General features: G+C 39.2%; 1 protein-coding gene and 1 long non-coding RNA gene across 2 annotated transcripts; one reads left to right on the top strand and one right to left on the bottom strand.

Annotated features, from left to right (window-relative positions):
* Positions 1-1,641: 1,641 nt before the first annotated feature.
* LOC133318356 (uncharacterized) lies at positions 1,642-8,910 on the bottom strand. Its single transcript, XM_061520344.1, has 6 exons — positions 8,697-8,910; positions 7,151-7,347; positions 6,973-7,063; positions 3,979-6,260; positions 3,712-3,869; positions 1,642-3,619 (listed from the first exon to the last, which is right to left on the bottom strand). The coding sequence occupies exons 1-6, from the start codon at positions 8,908-8,910 to the stop codon at positions 1,642-1,644; spliced, it is 4,920 nt and encodes a 1,639-aa protein (XP_061376328.1).
* A 3,814-nt stretch (positions 8,911-12,724) lies between these two features.
* LOC133318326 (uncharacterized) lies at positions 12,725-14,675 on the top strand. The gene is made up of 4 exons (XR_009752459.1): positions 12,725-12,841; positions 13,748-13,821; positions 13,907-13,970; positions 14,542-14,675. It is a non-coding gene; the product is annotated as an uncharacterized LOC133318326 (long non-coding RNA).
* Positions 14,676-16,575: the final 1,900 nt, after the last annotated feature.

Below are 16,575 nucleotides of genomic sequence, written 5' to 3'. Positions count from 1 at the left end.
GCCAAGTGGTAAGTTGTTGTTAAGCATACTCATGAGACTCGAGTTCGAATCCCAGCGGCTGCAACTTTGGAATTAATTTTTCCAAAACCGGTTCGACGGTTAATACCGGTGGAACCGCGGTTCACGACCGGTTCATCGGGTCAATACCGGTTCAATAACATATCCGGTCCCTAGCAAGAATCGGTTCAAAGCTTGCACATTAATACCTTAAATGATTATGCTTTACCAAAATCAGATTCTTACAGCTAGCTGCCTTCAAACGTCTATCCTACTATGGCTCCCCAAACTGAAGGTTCTAAGAAGTACACATCATTTTAGTAATACTATTATAAACACAGTTGCTAGGTGATGACTGCATTATTCCCAACTAACTAGTATATAGCTAACAAAACTTTTTAAATGGTAAAACAAGGTCCATACTCATGCATCTAAACTAAGAATATAAGCAATCTGCCATTACAGTCAGCTATGGATATAAACACCCCATATTCTTATCAAGCATTGTGGTGCAATTATTTGCTTTAATTTATTATTTTGGGTGAGACTGAGATGAGATGCCCTAAATTTAATATAATCAAACCACTCTGTTTCATAAAACACTGGCGTGGTCCACTTAAATCGGTGTTAAACTGTTACTTGTAAAGCCAAGAGCCAGGACATTCCCCCTCCTTGTGGATGAGTTTGCTTGTGACAGAACCGCCAAACTCTTACCACAGGGGCAAAGAATCTAGATAGTTTTTCCAAGCCTCACAAAGTATCTAAAAGATATTAAAGAGAAGCAATAATAATCAGATACATATTCTCTCACTACTAGTAGACTCGTGAAAGGTCCTTCTGTTGTATTATTCAGGCTCAGGAGACTACACACTTCCACATGAATACAATATATCATTATTACATGGAAGCCAAAATCAGAACTTGACACGGATCAAATGTTGTTTAGTGAGAAATGAGAATCAAAGCATACCTTTGGTGGACCTTGATGTGGTGATAGCCACAGGATTGGGGTCTCTTCGTTCACTCAAGTTACCAATCGATGTTGAAAAATCAGGTGCTGTTTTAAATTCATTCATCTGCAAGTTTTATTAAAAAAATCCCAACAACAAAAAAGAATAGACAAAATGATGAAACATTTGATCCTAGATAGTTGCAAAACAGAGAGATGAAGTACACATGTTTCAAATGAAAGACATACCCAACTGGGTCCAGTCCCGAAGGGACCATCCCATCCAATGTGAGCCACATGCTTAATAATTCATCATTTTGCTTCCCTAATTCATCAACTAGTCTAAAACCTTTGCAGCCTATTATTACATGAACAGAGATCAGTATCATTAGCTATAGTGCCAATCTCTGTTCCTATTTATATGTTAGGTTATGTAAACCTAAGGAAGAACATAACAGAGAAAGAGAAGTTGAACAGAGAATTGGTATCGAGATTTTTATTCAATGCTTAACAATCCATTATCACAAAGCTATATACTAGTTTCCACTACTCAGTTGGTTACATTGCTAACCACGTGTCCCTCAACTAACTTCCCACCTAATGACTACATGCACAATGTACACCTCTCAGCTAAATGTTTAACCACCAATAAGCCACATGTAACTAATACTATTTAACACATTACACTGTTATACTCAAGCAACAAAATCAGTTAACTTGATAGAATGCTTTTTATCCCTATTTGATCTTCTCAGCCTAACATTCCCTTCCCCTTCAATAATGACCTTGTCCTCAAGGTCGAGAGAGGGATAACAATGACGCAATTCATGCTCTTTTTCCCATGATGCATCTTCAGGAACCGAGTTGGACCATTGAATCAGAAATTCACGCAGCTGTTGTCCTTGGCAGGATACATGGCGCATGTCCAAGATGGCTATTGGAACTTGAACAGGTTTATTATCCACAGCTGAAGAAGGTAATGGATGAGGTATAATTGGCAGAGGACCCACACATGGTTTCAGCTGAGATACATGGAATACTGGGTGAATTTGGCTGCCTAGAGGTAGCTGCAATTCGTAAGCAGTAACTCCCAACCTGCGAAGAACCTCAAAAGGGCCAAAGAATCTTTTAGCAAGCTTATGATTGGCTCTTCTCTCAACTGTCACCTGACGATACGGTTGTAAACGGGCCCAAACTTTATCTCCGACATTGAATGAACGCTCCTTATGATGTTTATCAAATTGAATCTTCATGCGGTTCTGAGCTCTCTGCAATTGTACCTTGAGTTGAACCAAAATATCATTTCGCTGTTGCAGCATGGTATCAATGGCCTCTAATTTGATCATACCCCGTGGATAAAAAGGGATCATAATGGGAGGCTTCCCAAAAACTGCTTGGTAAGGAGACATGCCTATGGAAGAATGAGTAGCTGAGTTGTAATGGTATTGTGCCCAACACAAAAAACTGCACCAGGTTCTGGGCTGTTCATAACAAAACAAACGCAAATATTGCTCAAGGTATCTATTGGTCACCTCTGTTTGACCATCAGATTGTGGATGGTAGGAAGAAGTTGTCCTTAAAGTAGTACCACTTAGCTTGAATAAATGGCTCCAAAATTTACTTAAAATAATTTGATCCCTATCTGTCAAGATGGAACGAGGGAAACCATGAATTCGTACCACCAAATCACAAAATAGAGTGGCTACTGTAGAAGCTGTAAAAGAAGTGGGTAAAGGCCCAAAGTAAGCAAACTTAGACATTCTGTCAACAACTACCAAAACAGTAGTGAAACCTTTCGAAAGAGGTAATCCAACAATGAAATCCATAGAAAGATCCTCAAAGATGCCTTCTGGAATTGGAAGAGGCTGCAATAGGCCAGCCACCTTTGAAGTTTCATATTTCACTTGTTGACATATGTGGCAATTTTGGACAAATTCTTTCACATGCTTCCTCATAGATAACCAGTAGAATGTAGCAGATAACCGCAAGTATGTCCTCAACACACCAGCATGCCCTCCAATTAACGAAGAATGAGCTTCTTTAATCAGAACAGGAATTAATGATGAGGAAAAACCAATGAAATATTTACCTTTGTAAAACAGCACCCCTTCTCGAATTACCAAATCAGGATCACTATTGGGATGGACACTTAACTTCTGATGCAACTGTAATAACTGAGGATCATGCAAATTTTGATGTTTGATTTCAGAAAGGAGATCAAACCCAGGTTCAGAAATGGAAACTCGCAAAGCAGCATCCTCATCAAAGATTCTAGATAATGCATCAGCCACTGTGTTGGAATGGCCTGGTTTATATTCAATGTGGAAAGAATATCCCATCAGTTTGCACAAGTATTTTTGTTGTTTAGTAGTATGGATCGTTTGAGAGAGAAGTTCCTTGATGCTTCTATGATCCGTTCTGATTATGAATTTGGACCCCAACAGATATTGGCGCCAACGTTTAACAGCCGTGGTGATAGCATATAGCTCTCTAATATAAGTGGAAGCACTTGCTAGTCTAGGACCTAGCTTTTTGCTAAAATAAGAAATGGGGTGCTCTCCTTGAAGCAAAACAACCCCGACACCATAGTTGGAAGCATCAGTATCTAAAACAAATATTTCCTCAAAATTGGGTAACCTCAACACAGGAGTGTGGGACATAGCATGCTTAAGCCTCAAAAAAGCTTCATCAGCCGTAGTAGACCATTGGAAATCGGCAGCTCCTTTCAATAGATTGGTTAAGGGAAAAAAGCCAAGGAAGCGTACCCCTTGACAAATCTTCGATAATAGCCAGTGAGGCCAAGGAAACCCCGTAACTGCTTAATATTTTTTGGAATGGGCCATTGGAGCATGGCAGAAATCTTCTTTGGATCAGCACTCACTCCATTGGCATCTACCACATGTCCCAAATACTCAATTGCTTGCTGCCCGAATGCACATTTATTGAGCTTAACAAAAAAACTCAGAATCCTGCAAGGATTGGAGAGTCAATTCCATATGCTTAGCATGTTCTTCAATAGTTTTGCTGAAAACCAATATGTCATCGAAGAAAACTATAATAAATCTTCTGAGATAAGGTTTGAAGAGATGATTCATGACAGCTTGGAATGTAGCAGGTGCATTTGTCAATCCAAAGGGCATAACTAAAATTTCATAATGCCCTTCATGTGTTCTAAAGGCAGTTTTGTAAGAATCAGTGGGTAGCAACCTGATTTGGTGATAGCTAGCTCTTAGGTCCAACTTTGAAAAAATGGTGGAGCCACCTAATTCATCCAACAACTCATCGATTGTGGGAATAGGGAATCTGTCCTTAATTGTGACAGCATTAAGAGCCCTATAATCAATGCAAAGTCTCCAAGAATTGTCATGCTTCCTGACTAGGAGAACTGGAGATGAAAAGGGACTATGGGAATGCTTAATGAAACCAGCTGCCAATAATTCGGATACTTGTTTCTCAATTTCAGATTTATGGCTATGACCATAACGATAAGGTCTAACATTGACAGGTTTGGTGCCTTCCTCCAAATGAATTGAATGGTCTAGTCCTCTAAATGGGGGTAAACCACCAGGTAGTGAAAACACTTTCTGAAATGTCAGCAATATGGACCACAATAGAGGATGAATTGCTGGTTCCAATTCTGCCAACCCAGGAATGTTGGTGACCTGCAAATTAGAATCCTGGTCTACATGCAAAGAATTGCACATTGCCCACTCAGAAGTGAGAAAAACATTCAAGCTAGAAGAAACAGAATTTCCATTTTGCCCCTGTAAAGAAATAGAGCTACCTTCCCACACAAACTCCATTGACTTCCTTATATAATCATGAGTTACTTTACCAAGACCTTCCAACCAAGGCATGCCCAATATAACCTCAATATCAGATAAATCCAAAATCCACAAATCACATACAAACAAATTTCCCTGAATCAACAATGGAACCTTCAGACATTTCTTTTCAGAATACATTACAGCACCATTACCCAAAAACACCCTAATTCTGTGTGAATGAGACATAGGTAAGGACAGATGAATTGCTAGTTGTTTCTGGATGAAATTGTGAGTACTGCCAGAATCAACTAAAATAGAAAATGGCCTACCTCCCAAAGCTGACTTGAAAACCAAAGCACGAAAATGGTTTTTGTCACTTAAAGTATGTAGTGAAGCATCCTTAGATTCACCAACTGAGTTATCAGCCTGCCAAACAATCTCTTCCTCCTCCTGAGCATCCTGTAATTCCTCCTCTTCCCCCACCAATAACATCAATTTGTTCTTACAGATGTGTTTGGAAGTCCACTTCTCATCACAAGTAAAGCATAAGCCCAATTCTTTCCTCTTATGTAAATCAGCATTAAACACCCTTTTCAACTGATTAGATGGTGGTAAAGCCAACCTTGGTTGATTGGAATGTGGATGGGAAGTACCGTGAGCAACTGTAGCAGTGTTGGAACCACCTGAAGACACCTCAGTTACTTGAACCGGTTTGGGAAAAAATTTCTTTGGAGCTCCTTGAAAGGAATTCTTTAAGTCACTAAAGTGATCATCATAAGCCATGGCAAGTTGAATGGCTTGGTGCAAGGATACAGGTTCGCGTAATTGGACAGCACCTCTAAGCTCAGATTGAAGTCCCGAAACAAAGAAATTCATAAGAAGATCATCATCTAAATCTGGAATTTGATTAACCAAAGCCTCAGATTGTTGAATAAAAAAACGAAGAGATGAGGATTGGGTCAGTTTTGATAATGCTCCTTTTAAATTGGTAAAGCCAGGCAAACCAAAACGTTGACGAAGAGCATAAGTGAAGTCACACCAAGCACGAGCTTTACCTGTGTTAAAAGTCCATTGAAACCAGGAAGCAGCATTGCCGTCCATTTTCAACCCAGCCAAGGCTACCTTTGAATCTTCTGGAATCATCTGCAGAGTGAAGAACAGTTCAGCTTTAAAGATCCAATTATTAGGATCATGACCATTGAAAACTGGTATTTCCATGCGGACACCCTTGAGTAAGGAACGATGCTCCATAGTCTCTGGTCGATGCGAATTGTGAGAAGGAGATGGAGTATTGAGATGTGACGAAGCGTGCCGCTGTGCTTGATCAGCAAGGAGAGAATCATGTAACTGTTGCATTTGATTAACCAGCAACGAAATCTGGGTTCTGGTCTCAACATCTTGTCGTGTTGCTTGCGCACGAAGTTCCTCAAAATTTGTCTCCACACGTTGTTGAAAGGAATGCAATTCCTCAGAGAGTTCTTGAACCTTCGTCATCGAAGCAAGAACGTGAGTACTGGATGAAAGCACCAATGTTAGGTTATGTAAACCTAAGGAAGAACAGAACAGAGAAAGAGAAGTTGAACAGAGAATTGGTATCGAGATTTTTATTCAATGCTTAACAATCCATTATCACAAAGCTATATACTAGTTTCCACTACTCAGTTGGTTACATTGCTAACCACGTGTCCCTCAACTAACTTCCCACCTAATGACTACATGCACAATGTACACCTCTCAGCTAAATGTTTAACCACCAATAAGCCACAAGTAACTAATATTATTTAACACATTACACTGTTATACTCAAGCAACAAAATCAGTTAACTTGATAGAATGCTTTTTATCCCTATTTGATCTTCTCAGCCTAACATTATACCCCACAACCCTCCTTCCCATTCAGTTAAAGCTTCTCCTCTTCAGTTATTACAGTTGTTTCTCTCATCACACTCCTGACAAGGGGATGAGCTAAAAAGAGGTATCTGAAGGATACAAACCACATAGCAAAATTGCAATGATCTTTAATTAACCTACAAATGTTATTAAGCCTGAAGCAGCAAAAGAAATTTGATAATAGACAAGAAGTAATAACAGCACATAGAAACATGGAGAATTACAACGCACTTGGATTAAAATTTTCTAAAATTACCATTAGATAAAACATCTTCATTAATCAGCAATTAGAAAACATAAAAAGATATGTGTTCTGGAATGTTGTCATATAGCAAACAAGTAACACAAGGAGTTGGGGAACTAACTTACGAGTAAAATGAAGTCCCCTTTCTTTGCATCCATAGTAGTATTTAGAATATTGTGATTTCCAAATATCAATTGGCGCGCGATCATTTCCATCCTACAAAGACTCACATCAATTATTCTATACGTTTAGTAGCATAAATGAAATTTATAAATGAGACCACACTAGCAACATGAAAAACACCAAAGTAATGCATAGGGGCGGTTTTTTAACTCCCCCAGTACCACCGCCATCAAATCCCTTTTTTCTTATAGTGACCTCTAACAGAATAGGATCCACCACATCGTGACGAATGAGCTCGAAACTCGGGTTCCCAAACAAGTGCACCAGGTTCTCCTTCCTCTCAGTGAAGAAATTATCAATCACAATCACGTCTTTCCCTCTGGCAATCAAAAATTGTACAATTAAATCAAAAAACCTAATTAATCCCAAAAAAATTTCAACTACAATTGGGATTAGGGTTTACAAATTGATTCCATGAGCTGCAAAAAGATATGGATGGAGAAGCTACTCACGAACGAAATACAAGAGAGAGATCTAAATAAGATAGTTAAAGAATCAGTGAGGAAAATACAAGGAAGATGAACAATATTCGAGTGCTTGGTTGCAGAGAAATACCAAGAAAATAAGAGAGAAAATCATTTGAGAAAAGCGAGATAGCCACCGAGTCACAGGGATCTGTTGTCGTGTAGTAGATAGTTATTCAAAGAGAGAGAGGGAAATAAGAAAGATCTATACAAGGAGGTTGGGAAGAAGAGGAAGAGCAATGTGAGCTGAGAAAGTGCGTAGAATTATTTGAAAGGATAATGGTTATAATATTCCAATGGTAAATTCCAAAGAAATAATGGTACATTTATCATAACCCATCTTATCATTCCTTTATGAACCTAATCAACCGCGTTTATACACAACCGACTTTATACATCCGCCAGAAAATACCGAATTTATTGTAGTGGCCTTACTATTACTAATCTTTTTTTTGGGAAGTTCGTCTTAATTATCTCTTTGAGATAAATCAGAACTCTCAGGATTCCTACGGGTTCGACTCTTTGAGCTGTCTATGAGACTAATTCAGAGTTCGGGTGCGAGTCCAAGGATTACGATACTTATGTCCCTCCCCAGATGATGTTGATGGGATACTATTACTAATCCTTTTGTGCAGTAAAGAAGCTAAGTTTTTATATAGCAAATTGTCTTGAGAGACTAAGAATAAATTATAGATAGATTTTTAAGTCCAACAAATCAATTGACAATCAGCAAGTATTTTCAAATGATAAAATTTTCAAGTCGAATAAATGAATTAATAAACTAATTTATCATCTATTATCACACCATTCGGAAAAAATTTAAAATTAAAAAAAAAATGTATTAATATCAGCATTAACTATAATTCAATGATTTCTTTTTTTGATAAACAAAAGGACATTACACCCAACAAAAACAAAAAAGAAAAAGAAAACAAACAACATAAAATCTTAACCAGGGAGAAGCACATTACACACTCTCCCAAGAGACGCAAAATCAGCCATGCATAAAAGGTAGACTCCATGTAGGGATTCTTCAAAGAAAATTTGGTCAGCCTAATGCTATGCATTTAAAAGATAATTGGTAATTCAATCTGCACACAAGTTCCTTCCATAAAAGTAAATTGAATGTGAACCTTCCACTTCTTATCAATCCATGTCCGTATACGAGATAATAGGCACATCTCACAAACTATTGCACCAACTTTGGTGAGTCCAATGATTGCTAGCTGCATCGTCAGAATTGATCTTCACATAGCCCATTGCAGGAAATTGCCAAGAAATGTTAAGTTGGCTATAATCACTTCTAATACGAAGACTTCCCGAACTACTAACAGCAACCTCAATATCCAACACCAGTCTCCTTTTTATCTCAAGTTTGGAGTCAAGAATCGGGGTATCTTCTCCTTGATTCATCATGTTTCTCCAATCCAATGCCAGATTTTCCAACAAGAAACCAAGAAAAAAGTTAGCTAGCACATGTTGTTAACAATCCTTGAAGAATCACCAATATTATCAGCCAGCCACATAGAAAGATCTTGACTAAAAAAATCTGGTCTCATCTGTTGAGGTAAGAATTTTTCCTATATTTCCTTTCCACAATCCCTTAAAGCACGGAGAATTGTTTCAACACCTCCTTTAGCTCGGGCAGGTGCTGTCACCACCATTCCAATCCGAAATTCTGCTTTTAGTTAACAGTCTATTATGCATCAATTTCCATCCAAAAATTTTGACCTTTTGAGTAGGACCCTTTCACTAGAGACGATCCCATTGCTTTTTGTCATCATCCTCCACTCTCCCATGATTAGTAATGTAGTTATATAAAGCACTGACAGTGACTACATTACTCTCATATAGGTTCCACACACGCTTATCAGGTCCATTAGCAGAATTAGGAGGCAAGGTGCTCCTTATCAAATTGATGATGTTATTTGGAAGCCAAGATCGAATAGTATCGAGCTCCCATTCTCCTACGTTTGAGACCAAATCAACAACTTTTTTTTTTTTGATATAAATGGAGGGCCTAGCCCAGAAAAATTAAACATAGAGTTTATGCATGCTCATAGAGGCATGCTCCACCAACAATTTTGAACAAAAAGAGAACCAACAAGAAACAACACTATCAGTGGGAGACTCTAGTAGCCTTAGCTCACCACTCTTAAGATTTAAACCCATCTTTGCCAAACTATCAGCACAAGAATTAAAGTCTCTTGAAATATACTCCAACTGGATATTCTCAAAGGTTTGGGCAATTTCCTTAATATTAGCAATCAAAGCAGAATAGCCACAGGGGTACGCATTGTCCTCTGCACAAAGGATAGCCTCCTTGCTGTCACTTCCCAGCCATACACAAGGGAGGTTCAGCTCTCTAGCAAGTTTTAGCCCTTGGAAAATTCCCCACAATTCAGCCTCCAGAGGGGAGCAAGGCCCTGTGTTATAGGCAAAACCTCTTATCCAATTTGCATCAGCTGAAACCGCTACTCCACCACAAGCTCCAGTATGGGGCAATAGACTAACAGCCCCATCTACGAAGATTTTGATGCTTCCCTCGTTCCCCTTCTGTCTAAGGCTGTCACTGTGATTACACTGACCAGGCAAAATAGTAAAAGGATCAGCATTCCTGCTACATTTCATTTCGGCCAGATAATGCAGAATTCTTTGAATAGGATCATGGGGTCTGGAGAAATTTTCAACATGAATCGAGGAGTTCCTCCAAAACCACAGGAACCAGCAAGTGACAAAAAAGATTTCAGACCAGGAATGCCAAAAGTGTGAATGAAAAGGCTTGAGAAGATTAAGCCTGAACCAGTCTATACCTTCTGCAGACAGAAAAGTATTGGGAACCTTACCCGCAAACCACATTTCCCACACTTCCCTGGCAGCTTTGCAATCTCTCAAAGTGTGGACTAAGGTTTCCTGATCATCAAAGCAGGTGGGGCAGAGAACTTCACTTCCACTCCATTGGCTGGTTATACTCCTAACAGGGAGCTTGTTGAGATATGCAAGCCAAAGGAAGACAGCAATTCTATAGGGGCCCTCCCATTTCCATATAATTGACCAAAGTCTATCTGTAACACGGTTTGATTTCATAAGATGGCTGTATGCATTTCTGACTATGGATTTACCTGGATTGCCCACCTTCCAATTAATCCAGTCCTTAGAGCTGCTGTGAGAAGGAGGAGAGAAATTTCTCAACTTTGAGCAGGCAGAAATATCCAAGAAATTACCTAGGTAGTCCCACTTCCAGTCATCTGTTTCATTATCAATTAAATCACAAACTTTCATACTGAGGTCAGCCATAGGAGGTTTGGTCACAGCCAGATCAAACAGAGAACACTGCCATCCTCCCCAAATATCAGTCCAGAAGTATGTCGTCCTTCCATCTTCAATTACCCATTCCAACTGATTAGTCATCTTGATTCTTGCCGAGCAAATACTCTTCCACAGGTTCGAATCATGCGTTTTAGCAATCCAAATGCCATTAGCATCCTGCTTCCTGCCGTACTTGGCAAGCAGTACCTTAGCCCAAAGGCTATCCTGGTCCTTCATAATTTGCCAAGCAATCTTCTGCATAAAAGCTTCGTTTTGAACTCTAAGATTGATGATCCCGAGTCCCCCACCCTCCTTAGGCTGACACATGAGCTCCCAGGCTACATAATGAGCTTTCTTTTTGGAGTCTAAGTCTCCCCAAATAAAATTTCTTTGCAACTTCTCAATGTCTTGACACACATGCACTGGAATGGAATTATTTTGCTTGTGATAACAAGGAATGGCAGAGAGCACACTTTTGGCCAAAGTGATTCTGCCAGCCAGGGACAGACACTTTGCCTTCCAGCCATGAAGCTTTTCCTGCACCCTGGCTATTACAGCTGCATAATGGTTCTTGTTAATTCTTCCATGTCTCATCATAGTTCCTAGATAGCAGCCAAGCTTGTCCACTTTCTTGAATCCACTAATTTCAGTAATGGATTGCACTACCTCCTGAGTAGCATTCTTCGAAAAGTAAATGCATGACTTTTCTATGCTAACACTCTGACTTGACATCTTCGAAAATTTCTCCAGACAATTAACTATGCAGTTGATTTGATCAAGTGAAACCTCTGCAAATAATATAATGTCGTCTGCAAACATAAGATGAGATATTAGGGGACCAGATCTGCCAGCTCTTATTGGAAGCCAATTCTTCACTTCCACTTCATCCATAATCAAGTGGGTTAACTTCTCCATGCAGAGAACAAAGAGGTAAGGGGAGAGGGGATCTCCTTGCCTAATTCCCCTCTTGGACTGAAAACTAGCGGTTCTAGTGCCATTCCAAAGGACTTCCAGATTTGGGCTGGCCACACAGCCCATAATGGCTCTAATCAGTGTCTCAGGAAACTTCAAATCTTCCAAAACAGATTTAATAAACTTCCAATCGAGCTTGTTATAACACCTCACAATTTTAAATCAAGTAATTAAAATATTAAGTGAGCAATCAAGTGATGGATTAGTGAAAATCCAAAAGATTAGGCCAAAATACAAAGAAAGGGCAAAACGGTAATTAGCCAACACGCAACCCTAGGAAGATAAAAATTGAGTAGAAGGTCTCAGATGGTAAAAATAACCCTGGAAATGGGTTCAGAACGAAAAATTGAGTGGACAGGCAAGTTTCAGAAAAATCAGTGAATAGTGTTTTTCGCGGGTAAAAATACCGCGGTACGATTGCACCGTAAAACGTGCCGATTGAGTTTTGAGCTCTAGGTTTCAAATATGAGTTGTAAATGTTTTTTTGAGTTAGGAAATATGATTTTGATGAAATTTGATGGAATTGAGTCATTTTGGGAAAAATTGATGAATAGTGATTTTCCGGTGTAAAAATACTGCGGTATAATTGTACCGATAAGCGTGAAAATTTTATCAGTATTTTTGGGAAACAAAAATATGACATGAACAAGAAAAATATGTAGGTCATGAATTTGTGGTTGAAATTAGGTGATTGATTAAAGTTAAAACGCGTGTGGGACCCGCCTGTGACTTAAGTGAGTCAAACTCACCTTTTTTTCACACTTTCTCTCTCCTCCCTCTCTTCTCTCCCGCGTGCAGCAGCCCCTCCATGGCCAAGAATTGCTCAAGCTTTCTTTCTTCCATAACTTGGTCAAATCTCCTCCGAATCCAACGATTTTTGTCTTGAAACTTGTTGGAAAACACCTCCTAAACACATTGGTACCACTCTTGAGCCTTGAAATCGCGTGTGTGAGGAGATCTTGGCCATTTACAGCTGCGGTTTTGGTGAGGAATTTTGTGTTCTTGGAGCTTCCAAGTGCTCCAATGGTGGAGTATAGTTAGGAGGAGCCTTGTACCTTCCATTTGGGTGAGTGTTCTTGCATTTTAAATGGTGGATGGTGATGATTTGATTTTGAAAACCTAAACTTTGATATGATGAATAGTGACGTTAGAGAGCTCAATTTGAAAATGTGTATTAGATGATAATGTGTTAGAATGATGTATTAAAGCTAGAAATGCGATGAAATTTATTGGTGAAAATTGATGAATTTAACTTAGAAAAATTTGATGATCATGATTTTGGACTTGTGAATTTTGGTGTTGAGACTTGTTTGATGAATTGTGGCATGATGGTATGATGATATGATAGGTTGTGTGAAGGTTGGAGTGATTAAAATTGAATGGAAATTCTTTGGAATGTCATAGGGCAAGATTCGAACCTTTGAGGAAAAATGAGTGAATTGATGATGAAAAATGATTTGGATGATGATTTGTGTAGTTATATAGTGCTTAGATGGGTTGTGTTGTGATTGGCAAGTGTTAGAATCAATGGAAAAATAATAAGTGGTTTAGTTGGCATAAATGAACCTAGAGCGAAATATTTAGCGAAACGATGCTTAAAAGACATAAAACGGCGAAACGACAGTTGAAATGGCCTTATGGCAACCCAAGGATGGGTACTATAATGAGAAAGAAAATTTAGAAAAATAAATCCCCAATTAACACCTATATGGCCGAACCTCCAAGGGAAAAAGGGGGGATTTTGCGGTTTTCGCTTTCTGATGTAATCCGACGCGAAAATGACGAACCGGCACTTGAATTGGCTTATTGACAACCTAATGAGACGTAACAAAATGAGAAAGAAAATTTAGAAAAATAAATCTCACATTTACACTACAATGGCCGAACCATCAAGGGAAGATGGGGAGGATTTTTGTGTTTTTGCGTTTTGATACTATTTGACGAGTACTGATGGATGTACGTTATTGTATAGGTTGCCGTACATCGACCTGAATCCCGAATCTTGAATCAGTGAATTGCCCTTGGTCCGGGACCAAGTGGATTGAGGTAAGAAATTGGTTCATTGCATGTGTAATTATAAATTAACATGTATGGGTTGAACTGAGAGTGATTGGGAATGTCCTCTGTGTAGGCATTCCGCTGTGTACCGAGTTGAGGGATAAGCTGCTACGGAGCTTGTGGAAACACGAATTAAGGTAACCTCTTGGTACTGGGGCTTGTTCCCCTTTTCTGTTCCACCTTGCCAGTTGATGGCAACGGTAGGAAGTGTGTATGAATAGTATAGAACACATGAGCATGCATGCATTATTGCTATGGGTACTGCGGTACCGAGTCTCTGGCCAGTAGACAGTTTTATTAGCCTTCGGGCATTTTCGGACTTCCGCTGGATAGGTCTCCAGGAGGGAGTTCCAGTTGACTGCGGTCATGGTGTGTGATCCGGGTAGGAGCACACTAGGAATGTCTTTGGCGTTTTGGTTGGTTTGGGCATCATGGTTGTGGTTTCTGTGAACACACCTTGGATGATACCCATAGGCTTATATATGCCGAGGGCGTACGTGGAATTGGTGTTACCATCCCGTATCGTCGTATTTTGTTTTCTTTATATTCCCCATTCTCTAAATCCCTTGCTATATCCCGTTTTCAAAGTGGTTGTTGTATTCTATTGATATGCATCGAAGTGAACCATTGGGTGGAGTTTTCTCCAGAACCTCTTGGTTACTGAGATATATTCGTATATCTCACCCCGTCTCGGGGCATTTATTTCAGGAGGTAGCAGTGGAGCAGGAGCCTCGGGCAAGAGGCCCGCAGAGTGAGCGCTGGAGCGCTTCATATTTTGCATTTTGTTGGCCGTGTGGCCTAGGCTAGACTTAGGGCATGAACATGTCATTTGTATTTATTAGTAGCTTCATTAGCATCTTGTTCATGCCATTTTGCCTAAGTCTAGTAGTGATGTATTTGGTTATGTTGTCTTTTAAATTAAGTTGAAATTTTAGAAGAATGTAATTTGAAGTTTTAGTTTCAAGTTGTAATTTGTAAAGCCATATTGTAATAGTATTGATGCATGTCTAATTATGATGGAAGGGCCTTAGGCCTATTTTAGGTTATGATAATATGTATGATGGAAATATGCACGAAAAAAATGTTAGTGATTGCAACTACTTAAGAATGATTAATATGGACTCTATGTTTAATAACTATAAACTGGATTGGGTTGTAAGTGCCCCAAGGCGTTGTTGGTCCTTGTGTGTGCCACCCATTGGATTATTACTGTATTATCATGTGTTTATTAGGTACATTTGAGGTTTAAATGATCTTTTACAAATTTGGGATTATTGGAAAAACAAAGGAAACTCTGGCGAATTTTCTGTAGAATTGGCAGATTTTAGGCAAACTTCGGGAGAGCATATCTCCCTCCATAGAAGTCCCCTAGGGACGTGCCATACGCCATTTTGAAGGTTGAGATGTCCTCTACCTTGTGTCAAAATTTAAGGAAATTCTGGGTTGATCTTCGGCCTGAAAAAAATAGAGAAACACGGACTGCCCATGTGCCCCTGCACCTGAGGCAGATTCTGGACCGGATTTGGGAAATTAATTCCCGCTTCGTTTCTCCGCCAAATTAAGCGTGTAATATATCAAAATGAAGTTTTAGATGTCTAGTTTGTGGGATAAAAATTTGAGAGCAAATGGTTGAGCGGATTGAGTGCAGTAATTCGAGTAATGTGAGTGGTTTGGAGCTGTTTTTGGGGTTGTTTGGGCTAATTGCTTATCCAACTTCAAACGGCGATAACCGGAGCAAATGAGCTCCGAATTGAGCGTATGATAGCTTGTTAAAAAGGGAATTAAGTAATACAAAAATATAATTTGAGAAGAAGGGTTGGTTGCGATCGGTTTGGTCGCAGAAAAATTTAGAGTGAAACATGTTCGAATTGGTAAAAATGTAAAGTTGGAAATAGGCTAAGTGGGTTTATGGGAACTCCTTAGTAACTCATAATAAATGATGTAAGTTATAAAAAATAGTTGAAATAAGTCTTCCGCAAGAGTTTACGGTTACGGTCACAGCTTTTAATTATTACGCTTTTTATGATTTAAATGCTCGCGTAATAGTCGGAAAAAAATTTATTCTCGTTTTTTTAAATGAACTGCTGTGATTGTAACTGCGCTTAATATCATAATTAATGTTAACAATACCGGTACGTAACGGGCTGTTACACTTGTCATAGGCCTTTTCGAGGTCAATTTTAATAGACAAGAAGCTCTTTCTCCCTTTCATCCTATGCATTGAGTGTATGAGCTCTTGAACAATTATGATATTGTCCTGAATATGTCTCTTAGGTACGAAGCTAACCTGATTAGGTGAAATAAGCTCACCAAGAAAGGGTTTAATTCTATTAGCAATGATCTTGCTAAATCCCTTATAAACTGAATTACAAAGAGCAATTGGCCTAAATTGCTTCATCAAGCAAGGCCTTTCCACCTTCGGGATTAACACTAACAAAGTCTGATTTACCTCTCTGATACTGGCAGGACTCCTCATAAAGGTTTGCATACTAATGAGAATTTGCTCCTTGAGAATCTCCCAATTCTTGTGATAGAAAATGGCTGGAAATCCATCAGGTCCTGGGGCTTTCAGAGGGGGCATTTGGAAGAAAGCCTTCTTCACTTCCTCCAAAGAAACATCCAGATTCAAACTTCCCAGCTGATCTAAATTAATAGATGGCCAAGAATTGCTCGTTTGGAACCAAACAGCTTCCTCTGAGGCTTCCTGAAAAAGATTCTGATAGAAATCCCTAGCAAGTTCAA

This window comes from Gastrolobium bilobum, unplaced genomic scaffold, assembly GCF_033153095.1.
Source record: "Gastrolobium bilobum isolate Gb01-03AN ecotype WA unplaced genomic scaffold, APGP_CSIRO_Gbil_v1 utg3828, whole genome shotgun sequence".
NCBI lineage: Eukaryota > Viridiplantae > Streptophyta > Magnoliopsida > Fabales > Fabaceae > Gastrolobium > Gastrolobium bilobum.
Note: the sequence above shows the minus strand (reverse complement) of the source record. Positions and strands in the feature narration are given on the sequence as shown.